The sequence below is a fragment of the Xyrauchen texanus genome, chromosome 15 (genome assembly GCF_025860055.1).
Source record: "Xyrauchen texanus isolate HMW12.3.18 chromosome 15, RBS_HiC_50CHRs, whole genome shotgun sequence".
NCBI classification, from domain to species: Eukaryota; Metazoa; Chordata; class Actinopteri; order Cypriniformes; family Catostomidae; genus Xyrauchen; species Xyrauchen texanus.
In genome coordinates, this window is record NC_068290.1 from 16,995,414 (window position 1) to 17,017,324 (window position 21,911).

Genomic DNA, 21,911 nt, shown 5'->3' on the forward strand with positions numbered 1-21,911 from the left:
GCCTTACAGAGCTGAAATACTCTTAGAAATATTTGTTTGTGATCTGCAGATGGAAGTATAACACATCTGGGATGGCATGAGGGTAAGTAAATAATGAACAAATATATTTTTGGGTGAGTTATTCCTTCAAGTTTCAAAAATGGTTAAAAGATTTAGAAATGTGTGAATAAAGTAATTTACCCCACATGTTTTGAAGAATCTTGAGGCATCTTCTCTCAGCAGTACAGGAAGTGCAAGAAGCACAGTGGTTCGACTTGTGTGGACACTATGTTGATCCTGAAAGTACATTTTTAATGTAGTGTTAAATGTTGAACATTGTGAATTATTTAAAATCCTTCAGTTCCCAACAAAAATTCATAGCTTTTGAAACTTCACAATAGACTGAAGCTTTCCCATCTTAGCCATTTTTGGCTCTTTCCAAGCAGATTTTTGGGGAAAGTCTGCAGAAGTCAGTGGATGGGATTTAAACTGTGTTAATTGAACCTGAAAGAACTGTACATTTAATGGTTGCTAAAAGAATCACACAATTAACCAAACTATTTCTTAAACAACATGCAAGTGATGTGGAATTTGTAGATCATTTAAGAAATTAGAAATGTTGCAATTCTGCTGCTGAGACACATATTCTGTCTGGGCTTATAACATAAACACTCTAACATAACATGTACATATATCATTTACTCACTCTCAAGCCATCCCAGATGTGTATTACTTTTTTCTATATAATAATAAAGGCTAATTTGGAATTTGTAAATAATGAGAGAATTTTCATTTTTGGGTGAACTAATTAATATGACTCCAGTGGTTAAATATATATCTTCTGAAGCGATAGTTTAAAAAAGGACATAGATATTGATCTGTTTTTCACCCACAACCTTCATATTGCTTCTGAAGATATGGATTTAACCACTCAAGTCTTATGGATTATTTTTATGCTGCCTTTTGGGGCTTTTTGGATGTTTAAAATGTTGGTATCCTTTCACTTGAATTGTATGGACCGACAGCTGAGATATTCTCCTAAAAATCTTGCTCAGGAGAAAAAAGTCATACACCTCTGGGATGACATGAGGGTCAATTAATAACAGTGGTTTTATTTTTGAGTGAACTATCCCTTTAAGATTGGGAAAGGCTAAAATATTCTGTGTAAAATCAAGGTCTGTTGAACCACAGAACAATATTAAACAACTAAGACCATAATACCTTTAAGTAACAAATCAAATGAACCTCAGCAAGTTCACCTAAGAGGTTACTACTTCAGTTACCTAAACCAGTAACTTTTTGTGTGTCTCCTTCCAACATAAATTACTGTTAGTGATATTTGTTAACTAAATTGAATATTTGTGTAGTTCCCGTATTACAAAAATAATAATAATAGAAGTTATGATTGAACTTGAGATTACTTACTTTTGAAGACATCAGCGGACATCTTGGAGGAAAAGTGCATGCTCCGAGACAGCATGTGTTTGAACAGAAGTATATTCCTTTTCAAAAGAAAAGTCCTCTAATTAGAAGCTACAGGCATGTAAACCTTAAATACATGCAAACCAATTTTGTTAGTGTACGAGTCAATAAATAAGTAGATATTATGTCCAAATTAAATTCTTGAAAATAAAGGAGTCTCTTCGAGCTCAGTATTTTTATGTTTGTAATGTATCTTTGCTTTGTACATCACAAAACATTTTTAAATGATTCTTTCAATACACAGTTCATTTAGTTTTTTTCAGGCCAAATCCTTTTTAATTGGCATTATATGTTGTATTTTGACAATATAGGACAAAGACAAACAACAGAAAAAAAAAAATAAAAAAAATAATGGTTGTTTGTACTTATTAAAGTTGGCAATCTGATCAAGTTATGACCAAGTTATGATGAGTCATGGAAATCCATTTAAATAAACTATATAAATTATTCGTAAGTCAAATGAACTCCAATGATCCTGCAGTGCTCCCATCAAAACATTAAAATAGTTAAAAAAAACTTGATATAGTAAATGCCAATTTAATTACTCGACATCAAATGTATCTCTTCAAATGGAAACACTACACGACTGCTGCTGACTGTGTCTCAACTGTTTAATTCCTTCTGCCAGTTGCCCTTTTTGAACGTGCTTGATTGAAACAAGCTCTTTCAAAATGAACACATGGAGTTAAGCCATATAGTCACCTATTCAAGTCAGTTTAACATGATGCAATTGTGTTAAATCAAAATTTATTGTTTAAATAAAGTGAACAGCCTCCAAAAATCATTTTTTGAGTGTATATCAATTCTCTCTGAAGTTTGCCAAAGTCTGCCTCAATTTCGATTCAAAGGACTACAATTTAAATTACGATATTATGTGCCTATTTAACACAATCAGTAACATTTATGATCTCACAAATGCAACCAAAACATAATCAGGCATTTTTATTAAGCTCTCTGAAAAGTGCAACTCCAGTATTCACACTGGGATATCCACAACAAAATAAGGTACTTCAGTTGCTGAAAAAAATGATACAAATAAAAGATTATTTGATGACAGCTCATTTGCCTTGTGGAATGAGGTAAACACTACAGTGGAAATGTATCATCTCTACAACAGTTAAGCAAGTCTTTCAATCCAAAATATGCCACCCGGATTGAGGCAAGTCACTACGCCACCACAAGAGACTTAGACTTACAGCACATTAGGAATTGGGCATAGGTGGAAATTGCGGGGGGTCGGGGTCCTATCTGAGGGTTGTCCCCCCCCCTAAAATATCATTTAAATATGTGTATTGTAAATAATATAATGATATATTCTTAAAATAATTGTTTAAGAAATAAAATAATACAAATGCAAACGGGGCAACAACAAAAAACCCTTGGTGTCCCCTTCAAAAATTGCTCTTGAGAATTGTTATGTTTATTGTCCCCCCCAACATTTTGATGAAATTTTCGCCCCTGGAATTGGGCATTCCATATTGGGCAGTAAAAAAAAATCTCATGTAGAATTGAAAGAGCACAATCTCGAAGAAAGCCCTATTAAATCACATATGTGAGCCGCTGCATGAATTATGATATTCATCTCACTATAAGCACTAAATATGCTTCTCATTTGGGAAACAGATGTGCAGAGGGGTAATTGAGTACTTAAGTGGCGCTCTGCTCTATCCGTGCACGCTCGTCAACTTCCCCGTGTGCTCCACTGACAGGATAGTGCAGAACGCAACTGAAGGAGTCAATCACCCCTGCACACATCTGTGTCCCAAATGAGAAGCATATTTAACACTTATAAAGCGAGATGAATATCATATCGCATGCAATGGAAATGCGTATGGACTAGGGGTGTAAGTTATGGTTCTCTGTATAAAAAGATTGAACGGTTCGATACACATGGTTCGTAAGCATTGGCACTGCTGTTCCCCTCAAATGTAATGACGCATCTTGAGCACAAGGTTTGCCTAAGAAAATAAAACTTCAAATAAACGTGCAATGTTACAACCTCCGCTAATGCCCCTGTATGGATCTGTAAATGGATATGCTCCGACTGTGTTACACGTGGGCCAACTTGATGACATCACAGTTCTGCACACCTTGTTTTCACGCGGTGAAAAAAAGCCGCTGATAGAGAAGCCCCCCACGTTATTCATGTCTCCTGTCTCGAAGCATTCTATTTTTGCAGTCTTTTACAAAAGCGATGGTCAAAAACGCTCGACGCAAGTTCTGTATACCGGTAATACATTGACATAAGATAATCAACGCTGACATCACCCAGGGAAAGTATAACTAAAGCGCTCTGGGTTTTCATTGACAAAGTTACGTTTCCCTACTCCATTGATGAAGATTTGGGATTTCAGTGTATGAATACAACACTCAAGCCACGTTACAACACCACTTCTCACATCCATTTTAATAGTACGGTAATGTTATTCCTTCTATAGTGATGTACAGTTTTCAAATGTTGAACATACTGTATGTTGAGTTGAGTATGAAATGCACTTTTAATGTTGTTGCATATAGCTTAATATTAAGTTAATATGTTGATTTAGTTATTAGAGATTACTGTAGTAATATTGTAATGACTGAAATAACCATGACTTCTGTCACTATGGTTATCTTAGCAGAAATCATGGTTTTGATACAATTAACCATGGTTTTACAAATGTAATACTGTAGTTTCCATATAGTATGATTTTACTATATATTGTAACTTTTTGGGGTTACTATGGTTTTACTACAAATACCATAGTAAAACTATGGTTAATGTAAAGCCATGATTTTTATTAAGAGTAAACCTGTAGAAGTGTACCAAATAGAGTATTCTTACTTTGTATTTGGCATTAATGTATATTTTTTCTGAACATAGCAAATACCGAACCATACGAAAACCATTACCCTATAAACGTGATACATACCGAACCCTGAGATATTTGAAAATTTACACCCCTAGAACGGACATGGCTGGCATAAGAGTGTCAAAGTAAAGGTGCATCTTAAAAACAATTACATACTAGATATTTACACAATTGAATCAATGACATTGCATCGCTGGTTATTTGATCAATGCATCGATCCAGATCGATGGAACATTACACCTCTATGCTGACTCCAGTGTTTCTGATTAAAAAGTATTGTTTTAACTTGTATTCTGGAAATCAAACTAATATGCTCACAGATTTTTAAGGCAAATAAAGGTAAATATCTTTGAGGACAAACAGTGATATCTTGCATTTTTACTGATCACATCAGTTTCTGTCTGTCTCTTTTTTTGGGCACAGACTAAAACAAGATTCTTAAGCTGTATAGAAGGAACATTACTGCGTTCCTGACGACATCATTCTGCTAAAGTTCGAGCACTCAAGGTTTGGTAATAGCAAAGCACATATCAAACTTCTACATGTTCTTTGTTGCATCACTCCTTGTATGCAGAAATTACACCTATCACATGTGCGAATAGGTTAAAATATTGTCACATATCATTTTTAATCATACAAATATGCAAAATTGTCACTCTGAACAGCCCTAGGACTGAAGGAAGTAAATATTAATTATTGGCCTAAATGTAAATAAAATAAATAAAGGGATTATGTATTATTGGAAAAACCCATATTGACTGGCCACTAATCAGAATATTAGGTGGATGGGTAACAGCCCAGGGTCTTCTGTAAGAGCAACAGAGTTTACATTTAGATCTGGACAATGAAATTTCCAGGCAGTATGCAGTGGCTTCAGGGATTCCATTCCAAATGTTTACATGCTTTGAACTCTTTTAATCCAATGCTGCACTGATGCTGGGTGGAAGGCAACTTCTTTTGTGTACCATGCACTTCTAACTACCATCTCAGACTTAACAAATCTATCACAGATTCTGTGCTGCACTAAGTATAAGATGAGCTGTCACTAAAAGGTTGTTTATTTGGTTTTGACTCATGGCTGGCTTATGGAATGTCACCTGGCCTGCTGTTTGCTTTCAGTCAGAGTATATTTATGACACTTCCCAACCAGTATTTGTCAGATGAGCATGCTAAGGCTAGTATAAACAGCTTTTGTTCTCCAATATATTTCACGTGTCTTTCAGCTGCAGTGGTGAAAAAAAGGCGTGGAGGAATCCTCACAGAAACTCTGCCTTTTGCTTAGCTGTGGTCTGGCAGCTGGAGTTGAGTTTCAATTGACCTGTTTCAGTGATGTCACTTTTTCCCTCAGCTGCCATATTTGTAACCATCAGTGGGAGGAAACAATGGCAGTCAATGGAAAACACCATAAAACTATATCAAGAAAAACCTAAAAAAATGCTTTGATCAATGCCAAGTCCCAGGAAAGGTGTTTGGATGTCTGAGCACTGGACAAATATTGCCAAATTTGACTTTCGTGGACAATTAAATATATTTTATCCACGATTCATCTCCGTTTGCCTTCGGTTCCATTCGTTAACATAATTTAATGCATTAGGTATGTAGTAGTAAATCTTTATTGTCCCTTCCAAGGGCAATTTCTGTTGCGGCATCTGATGTCAAACGCCTACATATAAGCAATGTGTATATATATATATATATATATATATATATATATATATATATATATATATATATATATATATATGTGTGTGTGTGTGTGTATATATATAATATGCCTATCCGGGTAATGACTTCTATATCTATCAGTATAGAGAATAAATAACAGCAGTGAAAGAGTACAGCTATGTGGAGAACCTGTTGAGGAGAAAAGCTCCTGTGAATATTCTCTATTTACTCTCACCCTTTGAGATCTTTTGGTTACGAAATCTAAAATCAAACCTACAAGACTCTTTGGAATGTGGAAATCAGACAACATTCTTTCTGATAAAATATGTGGTTGAATTGTATTAAACACTGAAGAGAAGTCAACAAATAATAAACGGGCGTAAGACTTACCAACGTCTATATGCTTATATATCAAATTTAAAAGAGTAAAAGTGGCATCCTCCACACTCCTATTACTCCTATATGCAAACTGTAGCTGATCTAACCTGTGACTAGTGTAAATCATTATGAAATCCTTAACAATTAACAATGATGTGATAGAGACCGGTATAATATCATTAATTTGTCTAGAAATAGCTTTCATTGGTATAGGAACAATGGTAGCTTTTTCCACCCAGCAGGAACTTTCATGAACAAACACTGAACAATATATTTTTACAGCCTTTATTAATTATAATGTTAGTTAATAAGAGTGCAATTGTTCATTGTTAGTTCATGTTAGTTCATAGTGCATTAACGAATGTCAACTAACACAACTTTTGATTTGAAAAATGTATTAGTATATGTTGTAACTAACATTAAGTTCATTAGTTCGTGTTAAATACAGTAATGTTAACAAAATGGAACCTTTTTGTAAAGTGTTACCATAATTTTACTGTGTGCGGCATAAACATATAACTGCACAATATAACTTGCAAAAGTGTGGTAAAGGGCACTTTTTTAAAAATCGGTATCGGCCGATCTTAGTGTTAAAAAATCGGACTCAAATTTCCTGATCGGTGCACCACTAATTAGAGTGCTTTTTCATTCTTTACAACGTGTTACAATTATTACATAATTTATACAGTCGGGGTGTTATGAATAGCCTCATACTATGTGCATTTCCTGTTTAATTGTATCTGAATCGATAATGTTATAAATATAATTGTCATGTGTACAGATAACTGACATGTCTGAATAAATGAGCAAAGACCCACAGGTGTTTTTATCTGTGGTCTCCCCTTCATCGCTGCTTGACTTTGGCGAAATGAAGCTGTATTGCTTAAAGATAAAACTTTATTGAAAGAAAAATTACATTTTGGTCCTGGTAATTCAAGAGTAGTATCACCTTTTCAAGATTTATAAATAGAAAAAAAAATTGGCAGACTTTTGCCACATCCTACAGTGCCGCGCAATGAGTAAATATGGAATTTTGGTCACAAACATGGCGGCGCGGTCATACATTGACGTCACATGAAACGGGTCAATAGATGGTGGCCAGGGAGCCTCCAGTAACACTGCACGTACAACATCGCTCTTTATCTCGGCCTCTCTCCTTTTCCTCTAAGTTAACCCACCCCCTTCACTCATGCATACACACACATACAGAGAAAGGGAAGCTTATGGAAGGTGACATTCTTTGCAAAACGTAAGCATAAATGTGTGGTCTGGTGATTCCCCGTGGATGATTTTCCTTCAGCACAGTAATTTACTAGACCTCCTCAAAGGCTTTAAGTTCCATGTGTAACAGTCTGGTCCTGCCTGCCTTTGTCTGTCTGATGTCAGCCAAATGTGGGGACCTTGCATAGTTTTCACAGTTCAGCCCAGTTAATCATCTTGCCTCTTCTGATAAAACACTGAAAAAATGTTAATCTCATTTTCTTAACAGGTCTTTGAAAAATGTAAAGAAATTAATGTCTTGCTGCATAGATTTTATTGACCAAGATATAGTCAAACTTTGCCTGGCCCTATTTAGGGCTGCGATGACGCTGAAGAGATTGTTAAATTCGACACACTTGTTCCTGACACATTGGTTCATAGAATTAATATTTTGGACAGTGATACTTGAGGATGTATTCAGCCTCTTTATCTCGGGAGCAATGACCTGTTCCAGAACTTGCTTGGAATGAGCTGATTTGTGTTTGGATGTGTCATGTGACTGGAAATGAGATGATGATCAGTGTTCTTACAGGGATTACAGCACTACTCATATCTCTCTTCTGTTATGAGGGACACCAGGCCCTGCAGGTCAGAAGGGATAAGGATAAAACCTCAGATCTTTTCTGACATCACAGGGATGTTGCTGTAGAAACCAAACAAAGCATGCACACAAAACCTATACAGTCAGCACTATGTTCGTTTTTTATGTCTGAGCTGAGTAACTCAAAGTATTTGTCAAAAGTATGTTTCAACTAACTTCTGGATAGATAAAGGTACCATTGAAGTCCAGTAGATGTCATTGAAGACAAATTCAGTAAAAACTATTTTTATCTTAGTCACATTAGATTGCCACTCAATAACCATGTATGATCTATATGCAGAGTATCTCAGAATTTGATTTGGAGTTCTGAATAATGATTTTGTCAGCATATGTTTGCCTTTGTCCTCTTATGCTGTAATCGAGTTTTACATCCTGCTCTTCCTGTGTTTTTTTCAATGCCATGTGCTAGCATTATTTCTGTTAATGATGACCGCATTGGGCTCTTTTCATGTTGGCACTTAAACACTTCCTTATGTGTTTCTTGGCCTGGTAACAAATTGCACACCACACTAAAAAGGAGAGCAGCACATGGGCCTACCCAACACATGTTTAACATGCAACAGTCCCTGAGTGAAAGAATTTGTCACATTATAGGTTGATCAATTTAAAGGGCTTTCTTATACTAGTTGCTCTCAGAGTTCAGTTTTGTGTTAAAGGAATAGTTCACCCAAAAATGAAAAGATCTCATTATTTACTCACCCTAATGCCATCCCAGATGTGTATGACATTCTTCTGCTGGACACATTTTTTAAGCTCCAAAAAGTACATGAGCGAGAAGCTCGGTGTAAGGCATCTCTTCCATTCACTTGCATTCAAACAGATTCAAACAGCTCTCCTTGTTGACCGTCCCAAGATGGCACCGCAGTTCTGTGTTTTTTGTATTTCACACATCAGTATTTTTGTTTTCACTTGTGTCACACGAGAGGCTGCGTGACCTTGACCCTCGTGAATTTTTGGTTAAAAAAGTTTTCAATCTTGATATATTCCTTACACATAACTAGCATTTAGCTTTAGAAGACATTAATTATTCCACTGGAGTCATATGGATTATTTTATGATGGTTATATGTGCTTTTTGATAACTTAAAAAGTGTTCTGCTGAAGAAATACAGTCATACTGTACACATCTGTGATGGCATGGAGTAAATGATGAAAGAATTTAAATTGTAGTACTATTTCTTTAAGGGGGTTACTACAGAAAACCATTCCCACCTGCCCCTGGAGTGACTTGCTCTAGCATTCAAGTTTGTTTTGGTCGTGGTGACCTTATCTTAGTACAACATAATTTGCACATACTTTTTAAGTTAATAATCATGGGGTTAGATTTCAAGGGAATACACATACTGAAACAATGTATACCTTCAATATACTGTTCTTAAGTTGCTTTGGATAATTTTTTTTACCAAATTCAGAAATGTACATTTTCTGTACAAGCAAACTTTTATATAGCTTTTGAGTTCAAAACTTTCCAAGAAGAATACATACAATACAATTGTTGATATTAAATTAATTTTAGAATTCTGTTTCGGCTGCCCGAGTGTGGTATGTTGGCTGCCCTATCAGTAGACATAAGGTGCTTCCATATTGTGAAATTGATTGCATGTCTTAATTTTTTTAAAAAAACACCTCTGCCCTAGGAACATCTTTGAAGCAACCACTTGTATGCCATATGTCCTTGTTTTCAGTTTGCTAAGAGAAAGAATTTTATTTCTCACTGCAAAGGTCAGCATTTGCATTGTTTAATGATTTTGTCTTCAGAATATCTGAATGTCACAGATTTACACTAGGGATATGCGGAATGACTAATTTCACTGACGTTTAAATAAAGTTTTTGGAGTTGTCTAGTCTAAAAAGTTATCTGCAACGTGCTTGCTTGCATTGTGATTATTGTACATTATATGTAGAACACAACACGCAATCACTGAATCTACATTAGAGAAAACAGGCATATTTATTGAAAACAAATGAATGAATAGTGCAGGACCAATTAGAGCAACCCTAATAGCCTGTTCTTAATGGAATTCACCAAGTAAAAGTTACATAACATATCAAAACAGTCAGGACATTGTTGAAAATATTTAACAGATAAGCCAAATCTATGAGATAGAAAAAATGCACTGAAACGTTGCGTGTATTTCACGACATGCATTAGCCTATGATTTAATATGACTGTTGTTCATTTAAGAATGTTAACCAATAACAGTTACGATGTAAAAAAAATAAATAGCTAGGATGGGAAAAAATAGGCCTATGAGAAATGTATAATAAACCTAATAAATTGTTCTAATCATGGCGTGCACACAGAATAAAATATAGTTTAACCAGTTATGCAGTCGGCACATTGTTTCAGATGTTGTTTTCACATTGTTTCCTTCTTTTTTATCCCCTTTTCTCCAATTTGGAATGCCCAATCCCCACTACTTAATAGGTCCTCGTGGTGGCACGGTTACTCACCTCAATCTGGGTGGTGGAGGACAAGTCTCAGTCGCCTCCACTTCTGAGACTGTCAATCTGAGCTTCTTATCACATGGCTCGTCTTGCATGACACCACGGAAACTCCGCAAGTGGAGGCTCATGCTACTCTCCGCGATCCACACACAATTTACCATGCACCCCATTGAGAGCAAGAACCACTAATCTCGACCACAAGGAGGTTACCCCATGTGACTCTACCCTCCCTAGCAACCAGGCTAATTTGGCTGCTTAGGAGACTTGGCTGAAGCCCCTCAGCACACCCTGGATTCGAATTCACGACTCCAGGGGTGGTAGTCAGCGTCAGTACTTGCTGAGCTACCCAGGCCCCCTCAAATAGCCTTCTTGATCAGCATGTTAAAAAACAAAAATATTCTTTTTGTAGGCAACGTAAAAGCAAAAATATCTGATGAGCAAAATTTAAGTCAACTTGGTTTGGTGAAATACTGGACCTGACTCACCTGAGGCAATTATCCTACACTTGAAAATGCCTGCTCGGCGGGAAAATAACTTGCAAGCATGCACAGATTTAGAGACGACTCAAATGTGAAAACATCCATAATGACTTTCAAGCCAACGTTTCGGAAATCCGCTTCCTGCACCACCACCGACGTGATTTCTATAGCTATTTTGTGAGAGGACATTTTTCAGCATACGCTGCAAGTGAGAGAGGGGAGAAACAGGCATAGCCTGAGGTGAAATTAAAACTTGTATCCATCTTCTCCAGATATCCTCTTTTTAATAATATTTGTATTAATAATTACATTTGAAATGTTTAAAATTAACATGCCAGTAATTTAAGCACAGCCTTTTTAATAATATATAACCAAACGTAAATATGTAAAAATGTTCAACAGTTTAATGTGGAAAAATATTGACTGACTAGTAATTCCAGTGTCGACTAGCAGCATCAGAACCGTTTAGTCAACTAGTCTCTCAAATCCCTAATTTACACCAGGGTTTTTTTTGTTGCTGAAAAGCTATTGTTGTCACAGTCTACAGGTAACCAGCCTTTACATCATCTACAGGTTTCTCATGATGAAGAGGCTTTCAAATCTAGGGTTGAGGCCTGGATCTAACCTTATAAAGTTACATGGTAAAGAAATTAAAGTATGATTAAATATTATCTTACAGCTAATTATTGAATACTATTGTAAAACGTGAGAGTTCTTCTCAGTAGAGACTCATGTTTCAAAACAAGTTCCCAGTTATCTAAAACTCCCTGACCCTCTTCATTTCAGATCTGGCTAAATTTATTAGGTGACAGCTGGCAGAGGTATATTTAGAACACAGGTGGCCATGAGAGCCTCAGTGCCCTGCAGTTCCTCTCCAGTCAACTGCAGAACAAAACTAAGCCCAGTTCTCAATTCTCACCTGTCAAACACTGGTTCTGCCCCACCAAAAGGAAAACACCTGCAGACGTGTTTAATGGACTAACACTTGCTCGTTTAAGTATGCTGGCATTGCTGCCTTAAGTATAAACGAATGAATGTAGGTTACATTTATAGCGCTTTTCTGACACTACACTCAAAGCACTTTACACAGTGAACAGGGGACTCAAGTAGTTGTCATGCCATTCACAAAATTAATGTATCTGAAAATGGATATATATATATATATATACTCAAATCGCTGTACTGTCTAAAAGCAGAGATAAATCAATTAAATAGACATTTTTTAGGGGACTAGACTAGTGACTATGCGGCCAAGGCTTGAACTCGAAAGTGTTTGTTGATGCTTCCATTGTGGCATTTGCTGCCCATTGGCATTAGCGGACCGTGCCAGGGGAGCCCTTACGCAGAGGTTACTTGAGCACAGCTGAGTAGGGCAGAGGGGAACCATTCCACATCACATGATCTTACCTTCAATAAAAGCCAACTTTATTCATCAACTGAAGTTCCAGAAGTTCAGATCATAGTTCCTGCTTAAAGTTAATTCGAATCTTCTAGAGTGTATAGTGTACATTTAATCAAATGGTAATTTAAAATCTCCAGTATATTTCAGAAATTAAGCACTCTGAATTGGCTCAGAGTGATGGAAGACATTTCATTTGAGAAAAGTCTGCTAGAGAAGTTCAAGATTGTTCACTGAGGCTTATCAATACAGATTATATAACACGTCACTTATTACCACTTTTTCTGCAAGTCTCCCCTCATCAGCCCACGGATTTGTTTTAGTATCAGTGTAAACATGTTTGTTTACACATGGAATTGAAACTAATTTCAGCTGTTCAGGAATTGCCCAGAGTGACATTTGTGTGCATCTAGTAAGGTGTCGTTAAAGATTCAATTCAGTTTAGTTTGATTAACCCTTCTAGAAATATGATGATTTATAACTTCATTAAAACAAAACACATTCTCTGCCATAATCAGAGTTCTGGCCTAGCTGAATCATGTGTTATGTGTTCTTTGTTCGATCACTTGGATCACTTTTTGAAGCCAAGCCAGGACTTCTTGGAAAACATTACAGTGTTCCTATTGTGTAAACCTGTTTAAAAACATGCCTTGTTGATCAGTTATTCTGGTTAATTCAGCAACAGTCTAATGAGAGCTGGATGCATGCTACTGCTTTTACTGCAGAGAGCTCAGACGTAGGCCTATTTTGCCAGCCTTTTTCATCTTCATTTTTTTAAACTTGTCCTTAGCTTTACAAACCGATACATTTTGTTTTAATGAAGTTAAATGTCTTACATTAAGATGGCACAACAATTTGCCTACCAGGCAAAATAAACAACTGAGAGTACCAACAGTCCAAATTAGTGTACATTCATAGGTCAGAGTGTCTATATTTATCTTAGAGGCAACAGAGCACCTGAAAACATACTGCACTATTGGCCCAAGTAGCCTATCCCACCTTCCAGATTTATGTAAAAGGATTAAGCTCAAGACATGCTAAGCCCTCAACGAGAATAGCAGGGCAACCAAAGGGGTGGCAGTCCATGTTGAATCTGTTTTCTCATCTGTGTAAGTGTTGTAGTGTAACACGAGTTATGTGCTTTATGTATCGGAATGATAATCTCAAAGGGATGCAAAATGCTCAACTTTCAGCTAAAGTCACCTTTTTTAAAGCTATTTTACCCAAATTGTTTGGCAACATTTTCCTTATTAAAATCACTTGAAAGGGTTACTTTAAGCTTAAACACTTAAAAAAGCTTTAAATACAACAAACATATTATCTGAAAATATGCATCTAGAACACCTGCTATGACTTTTTCACCTCTCATAAGTTTGCATCCCTGTGATATAAAGAAGATAGTCCCAATTATATAATTCTTCAAACTCTACTTGCAAATAAAAGTTATGTTGTCGATCAGCCATACATTTCTGTAGCACTGGTGTCTTTCAAAAATACCCTTTTTCCAACTGGTATTAAGATGCGTCTCGGGTGATCATGTGGGCAGGTGAGACACATCGCTGTTTACACCTGGTCACTTAATTGCATCTCCTGTGACCACTTGTGTTCGGATTTGGATGGGAGGGTCTCTGTTTCATGATGACATTAGCGATGGGAAGTCTGATTCTTTTCCTCAAACTATTTATTTTGGACATTTCAATTAACTGGTTCAAAAACCTAGTCACCAGTTATTTTACGCCATCGCATAATGACGTCACTGTACATAATGCTAATACCCCGGCATCGTAAAATACACACTCATAAACATTAAATAAAACCACATGTAAATGCATATTGCTGATTATTAGCCTACATTTTATTCCACTGATTTCTAATAATATGGTTGTTTATTGCCATCAGTGTTTCATTCAGTGATCTGCATCTTGAATACGTTTTCTACATTAAAGTTTTGCCCTAAAGCACCCAATACTAACACTGCTATACAAATGCGGATGTTCTATGTGTCTAAAGCATTTAAAGTGAATAAACTACTATTAATCAACTCACCCTTTTTACAAAAACCATGATCCAGCTCATAAAAACTTCAAATAAATTCTGCATGCACAATTCTCGATAGTAAAATTCATTTACATCTCTCGACTGAAAAGTTTCACCCCCTCATTCAAGTCATCAGTTCAACCATGCTCATCACCAGCTCACTCATCAGTTCTCAGTATTTCGTACATGTCCGAAAGAGGCTATTCTCAATTCAGTGTTCTGGTGACTCGTTAACTGCTGTGATGGACTCGGCATACTATTTCCTCGAGAGCTGCTTTCCCCCAGTCAGTGTACTTACTTGAACTGTTGCGACCATATCATCGTCATACCTTGATAAAACGTTATTCCAATCAAGTCATAAACATATTTCCAGTATGCTTTATTTGTTATACTTTCTGCTGTTCAGCAAAAAACATCAGAAACATACAGTGTATTCTGAAATATTCAGACCCTACATTTCACATTTTATGTTGCAGGCTTATACTAAAATGCTTCAAATGATATTTTTTCACATCAGTCTACACTCCATACCCCATGATGACAAAGCAAAAAACAGATTTTTGATAACTTTGCAAATTTATTAAAAAATAAAAAAATGAAATACCACATTGACTTAATTGGAAAAATTAAGGGGTCTGAATTGTTTCTGAATGCACTGTACATTTTGCCCCCTTAATCACATGGCACACGCAAGCTCAGTATCAGCAGCTCATCGGTTCTCAGTATGTTGGACACCTCCGAAAGAGGCAATTCTCAGTTCAGTGTGCTTTTCACTCGAGAACTACTGCAACTGACTCCTTGTACTATTGACTCAAGAATGATTACGACCAGAGCGTTCAGTCCGAATTATGAACTAGTTGGAGCGGTTCATTGCAAAGAAGAGTTAGGAAAAGCAGATATCACCAGTTCTAGGATCATATTACTCCCGATTATCGGCTGATTTCTAGTCGGTGTGTCAGGAATGTCAGAAAAGCAGGTTAAGGTTATGGATCAGTGTTGACACAAGATGCAAACTATTTCAAACAATTAAAGTTTGATTAACAAATAATGATTTGGTGAACTGGTACAATTAGGTCATCACTAGATGACATACATTAATCACTATGTCAGTATGTTACTGCATTATAATAAAGCGCAACAATGTCCGAAAAGACAAAAAAAAAAAAAAAAAGCATGAAAAATCGCTGCACTGTTTCTCCCAGATGCAGTTGAAATTTAATCTAAGCACAAACGCAACATGTCAAGCAGAAATATCTGTTATTTTAGTGGATTACCTGTATCAAAAGAGCTTCAGGTGTTTGTGCTTGTTATCTGTGTTGATATCAGACACACTAGAGAAGATCAGTGAAGCTCTAGTCATTGTGTATTTATCCACTTTTTTAAATTTTCCGATCGGATGGTTATTTCCTTTTAAAGCCGCTTGTAATCTTTAAACTCTTTAGCGCAGTGGTTTATTGACACGTATGGTCACGTGCGTTTTTTTTACCACATTTGTATGTTTTTTGTGATCCAATCACAAAACTTTTTAGACCCGGTTTAGACCTGTATTTAGGTCAGACTACATGTGAATGGATCGCCCGAAACACATTTTAATACCAGGTGGAAACGGGGTCAAAGTGTAAAGTCCACCTTCTATCAAAAGTGAACATAGCTCTTAAGCTAAAAAATGGCAAAAAAAAACATGGGTGTGCTATATTCCATGTCTTCTGAAGCTTTATGATAGATTTGTGTAAGGAACGTTTACGTTTTAGTTTTTTGCGTTCATGTTACTTTACATTATTAAATGTGTGCTGATGTGATAAACTGTATACATGCCATGGGCTCATCTAGAGATGTATTATGAATTTGGATTCAATTTTAACGTAGAAAAAGTCCGCTTTTTATATAATTGTATCAATATGATGTAAATCCTTACTCCTGGTTCATTTGAGAAAGCAGTTGACTGACTCTGAAGGCCAACACTTTGATTAATAGACCTTTCTGTTTACACAACCCAAGGCATTGCATGTTGAGTCAACAGATGCCACAAGTTTATCAGGAGTTATATGTAGGCAACATTCCATTAATATGCTTTCTTGCTAAGTCATGTTGGATAAAATTATATTTAAATTATTTTCAGGGCCTAATGTGGAAGCAGATAAGCTTTAAATTGCTCGCAGTAGCCTTGTAACAACTTTTTTTTACAGGAGAAGTTTCTTAACATTCTTGTTTTAGTGAGGAATGACGTGTATGTAAAACGTCAACATGCCTTTGAAAAAACATACCAGGCATGTGGTGCGTATGTGGTGATACCTATAGCTTCATTGGTCGTGCTATTTTTAATGTTAGATTGGAGAGAGCGAGAAACGAAGAGGAAGGGAGGTGGGGGTGGGCATGTCTCCTAAGAGCATTATGAGTGCGTTTGTCTGTGACATTACCGGAGAGTGCTGTCACTGTCATATGGCAAGCCAAGGCAGCCTCGACTGATTTAGAGCAGAGACTGTTATTACGGATCGCAACTGTTCAGCCTCAGCTATTCCCACCGGAGTCCCGAGCGGAACACAGCCTATCGCCGAGGTAAGGGGGACGGCTCTCACGAGTCACGGGGCGAGATCATCCAGAACCGCGCTCGTTCCGCCCGATTTTCTCACGCGTCTTATTGGAGAAACGGCGTTTAACTGAGGTCGCTTGGAGTATTACTTCACTTTCTCTCCCTCCGTCTTGAACTCACCGCTGTGTGTATGCGTTCATGGAACCGGTGAATTTTCTTCTGTTTAAACGTCTCTTTGTTTGAGAAGTTGGCACAGGTGAGCCCTACTTTCCCCTCAGGTCACGCGCCTCTGTCAATGTCTCTTTAGAGAGCGTGAGTCGGAGCTAGTTTTCTGTCGTCGTACCTGTTGCTCATTTTTAATTGCGACTCCAAGGAATTTGTTTCAGGCTCTGCTTATGGAATGAAGTTTGTTGGATGTTAGTCTTGTTGAATTGCTTAAGATGTTCTGATTTAGGAAGGTATTTGTATTATTTATATATTTGGTCGTTTTTGAAACCCTGGACTGAAATAAAATTATTATACGCTTAACTATTGTTTACTACTAACTTATCTATGTCTGCATTAGTCATCTTTCTGTCATTAGCCATGTAATTTATTGCTTGAAAAAATTGTTTTTAACTCCACAAGGTACCAAAGTAAATTGAGTTTATTACAGAATGAGCATGTAAACGTGTTTGTGTCTATTTTTTTATTTTGTTGATTGTTTGTCTCTCTTGTTCTCTTATTTAACAGCTTTCTCCAACAACCTCTTGTTCGTTAATGGAGTTCCGTCAGGGCAGTGGTGATTACTGCCAAGCTCAACATCGCAACGCTTAATCCCGGGTGGATATGCTCAGATCCGCCCCTGAATGTCCAGAGAAACACCTTCACTGCCCTTCTCTTGCTGGTCTTTTTGACTGACCAACTCGCTGTGCACCAAATGGGTTAACTGGCATCGCTGCACCTGGCATTTGGCTACCGGACACTGTTCCACTAGTCTAGTTGCCACTCAAAGTAGAAAGAGGCATTGGAAGAGGAAGATTCTTGTGGCCTACAAAATCCCATGCAGCTTAAATTTTTCATGTACTGATTAATAGAGATATATATATATACTTTTATCAGAGGATCCTGCTAATTCCTGATCTCCTTCACTGTGAAAGTGCATCTGCTGTAGCACTGCTCTGTAGACCAGAGTAGTGCTGTACTGTAAGTGGACTGTTGAGGATCCTCACCCGGATTGGGTGTTTCGTTTTTTATAAAGTGCAGAGACACCAGCATGGTCAGGATGAACCGTCCGGCTCCTGTTGAGGTCTGCTACAAAAACATGCGATTCCTGATCACACACAACCCCACCAATGCAACATTAAGCAGCTTTATAGAGGTGAGAGGCTATTCAAATTCGCAGACACAATACCAGACCCCTATTAAAGAGGTGTATGACAATTGCAAAAACATTCCAGACATCTTGCTCTAGACGAGTCTGTAATTACTGTCAAGTGAAACTTGTGCAATTGGTTCACGTAAATGGAAGGAAAGTCATCAAATTCATAATTTACCATCTACTCATTTGTCCCTTGGTAAAACAAACTTCACAGAACTTACTCAATGTCATATTTCAGGATTTGAAGAAATACGGAGCAACAACAGTGGTCCGTGTATGTGAAATCACCTATGATAAGACACCACTGGAGAAGGATGGAATTACCGTCATGGTAAGATATATTCTCTTTCCTAGTCAGACTGTAAATAAATATTCATATGTACAAAGTATCTCTCAAATTACCTTCTCATGTGCAGTTTTTACTTTATTTTTATTTATTTTTTCTGATCACAGACAGGTGCTACACTGCCTAGCCAAATCTTTAAAAAAAATTTAAATCCCAGTTTGGATTTAAATAAGCAGATACTTAAGAGCCTATGATTGGATCATTATTGCAGTGATTAATATGTTTCAGCTGGCAACAATTATTCATCCAGCAAATATACATTTTAATCTGACCACAATTATCCTATGTTATGCGCTTTCTCCCAAAGACAGAGGTGAAGTGCAAATTTTTTTTACAGCAATTGCTCTGCTGACATCCTTCAAATATTCGATTATGCATTATGTCATGTATACTTGGACAGACAGATGAATACTGTAGCTCGACTATGTAAACCTGCTGTTGCTCGATTATAACTTGGTATGTAAATGTACTGAATGTAGTACCTGCATTTAAACAGTGACCTTTAGTCATTTTCTTGACTTGTGTGTCCATCTGCACACAAACACTCACTCTGAATGTAATGATCCTGGAAACGACCGCAGTCATGCCACTCCATGACACCCGTCCTTTAATTAAAACCCCTGCTATACTGCAGTGATGGTTCTGTAATCATGAAGGTTGATTGATTCCTGAAAGCAAGTGAAGCTACTACTTAGATTTGTACAACAATGGCTCATCTAAGATGAGTTTTGTCAGCACTGGCCACAAACACAAAATCATTCAATGCTTATCTAATCGTGGAACACAAGTGCTTAGCCTCATAGTCATGACTCATTGGATATGATGGTAAATGGATTGGGAGGAGGTTGCTTATGCTCTGGTCCTCTGAAGAGATCTCAGGGCTTGACCTGAAGGCATGTGTGTTTGAGAATACAATCCTATAACTCCCTGCTTTTTGCCAAACATTTGAGCTTTCTTTGCTTTCACGTCACCTTTTTCTTGCTTGAGTCCAACATCCATATGTGTTTTCAGTTTAGCTCACCAACATTTCCCCGTTACCATGGAAGCTGGAGGGGAGCTTGATCTTTCTCCCTTTGTACTTTTTATTAAGACTTCTCCCTAATTCCCTTTAATTCTATTCATCCTCTCATTGAATTATATTAAATATGCATGGTTTGTTTTATTGAAGTTTTCCCTGGCTAAGAATTCCAGAAATATTGATGTCTAAGCATCTTAGATTGACCTGAGGTGATTCTAGATTCATTCAGCATGCTGGTGCATCCCAGGTTTTACTTTTAGAAACAGTAGGAAGAAGTGCATGAGAAGCATGCAGCATAACAGACACACAGTTATGTAAATCAACTTTCTCCTCAGTGCCATTAGAAGAACACTCTGTTGAAGAGAAACACTTTATATAGACGCCAGAAGAGAGAGCCTGTTTGAAACATTGCTGTTATGTGTTTATGCCCAGCTGGACGAGATTTAATGCTTTAGTCTGATAACAACCTCCATGGCTCTTCATCAAGGTAACACAGAGCTGGTTACAAACATTGCTTTTATATGTTAGTGCTCAGCTAGACAAGATACAGTTCCTTTGTTTAGTTTGCAAATAACTGCCATAGTTGTTCCTCTAAAAGAGCTATTTTATAAAGCTCTTTGGAGTCTACTTAAATAGGGTAATTGTTTACAGATAAAGTGTGTCGTTTTTGTACTTCAATTCCATTATTTAGGCAAATATGTAGTCCTGCCCCAAACTCACACCATTGGTTGAGCTACAATTTGACAAGTCAGACCACAAGCGGAGAAATATTTTAAAACACCATAGTGTTTACTCTCAGGGAAGTTAACATTTGAATGGATTATTTTTAGTTTTTTTTATCCACTTCAAGCTGGAGCAGGAGAAAACATTGAAAAATTACACACTTTACCCTGATACTAAGTTGACCTTCATTTGCTCTACCCCATCTCTCTCTCTCTCTCTCTCTCTCTCTCTCTCTCTCTCTCTCTCTCTCTCTTGCTCACTCGCTCACTCACTAATGCTCTTTCTCTCTTTACTATGATGTTTTTTGTGATTGAACCTCCTGAAACCTGAGCATGACTGATGTGTGCATTTTCAATTTTTATTTTTGATTTGTAACTTTTGTGTCCACATAATAAAAAATGTAGAGCAAATAGTTTCCCTGAAAATGTATGGCAGCATATGTGGACAATGGACACCGGTAGTAAGTTTTAAATTTAGAAAATTTAGTAAAATTATTAAATAATACCAAGCTATATAACGTTTTGTTTTTTGTTTATTCAAATTGTTTATTATGTTTCCAGGAGTGTTGGTTTTTCATGTTTTTGAGATGTTGCATACATCAGAACTTAGCATTATTAATTCTGATTCAAAGTAATGGCCAGCATCATCCAATCACTGCTAACCATGCAAAAATAAAATGATACATTATAAATTCCAAATATACTGTATATACTGATTACCATTGCCCCATATCTGCCAAACATGTTGAGTTGTCCAAGCATCATCTGCAGCCTGAAACTGAACTTTTGGTCAGATTTTAGGAGTGAATGCACTTAGCTGCATAGAGAGCTATAGGATGCTCACTTGCTTTATTGCTCCCTATTTAGTAAATGACTTGGCCTCCAATTCCAGGGCATTTACCACAATTAGGCCCACACTGCTGGTTCTGGAGTCAGTGTACCCTGCCAAGAGTACAGATACTCCTATCTTGGAATGGACTCCTGGAATTAATAGCCTACTGTTGACATACCAGACAAGGAGGGGCCTCTTAGTGGATTAAAATGTTATTTTTAAACTTGGAGATTCTCATGGACTGTCCTCATAAAAAATGGTCTCTAAATGTCCCCTTTTCAGAGAACACCAGTAATGCAAATCACTGTGGTCTCTTCATTGATGTATTTAGGTCCAGCACATTTGTGTTTAAAACGTGTCATTCAGATTCAGTCTTCCATGAAAAGCTGCCTTTGAGGCGGAAAGGCTTTAATATCTGCATGTGAGTCTGATTGGGCCCAGACTGTATGCGTTTGTTCTTCCGTACTGAAGTTCTGATATGCTGAAGCATTTATCATATCCCAAAAGATTTATCTAAAGCATAA

The 21,911-nt window shown here is 37.0% G+C and overlaps 1 protein-coding gene across 3 annotated transcripts in view; it reads left to right on the forward strand.

The window, feature by feature from the left end:
* The window catches only part of LOC127655524 (protein tyrosine phosphatase type IVA 3), a 51,482-nt gene that overhangs the window by 21,751 nt on the left and 7,820 nt on the right, over positions 1–21,911 (forward strand). Inside the window, exons 1-3 of one of the 3 annotated variants that reach the window (XM_052143401.1) lie at positions 16,912–17,135; positions 17,842–18,469; positions 18,708–18,800. In XM_052143401.1, the coding sequence (XP_051999361.1) occupies positions 18,365–18,469; positions 18,708–18,800 (198 nt within the window). In that variant the 5' untranslated portion in view covers positions 16,912–17,135; positions 17,842–18,364. The other 2 variants (XM_052143402.1, XM_052143403.1) reach the window with 2 other exon arrangements.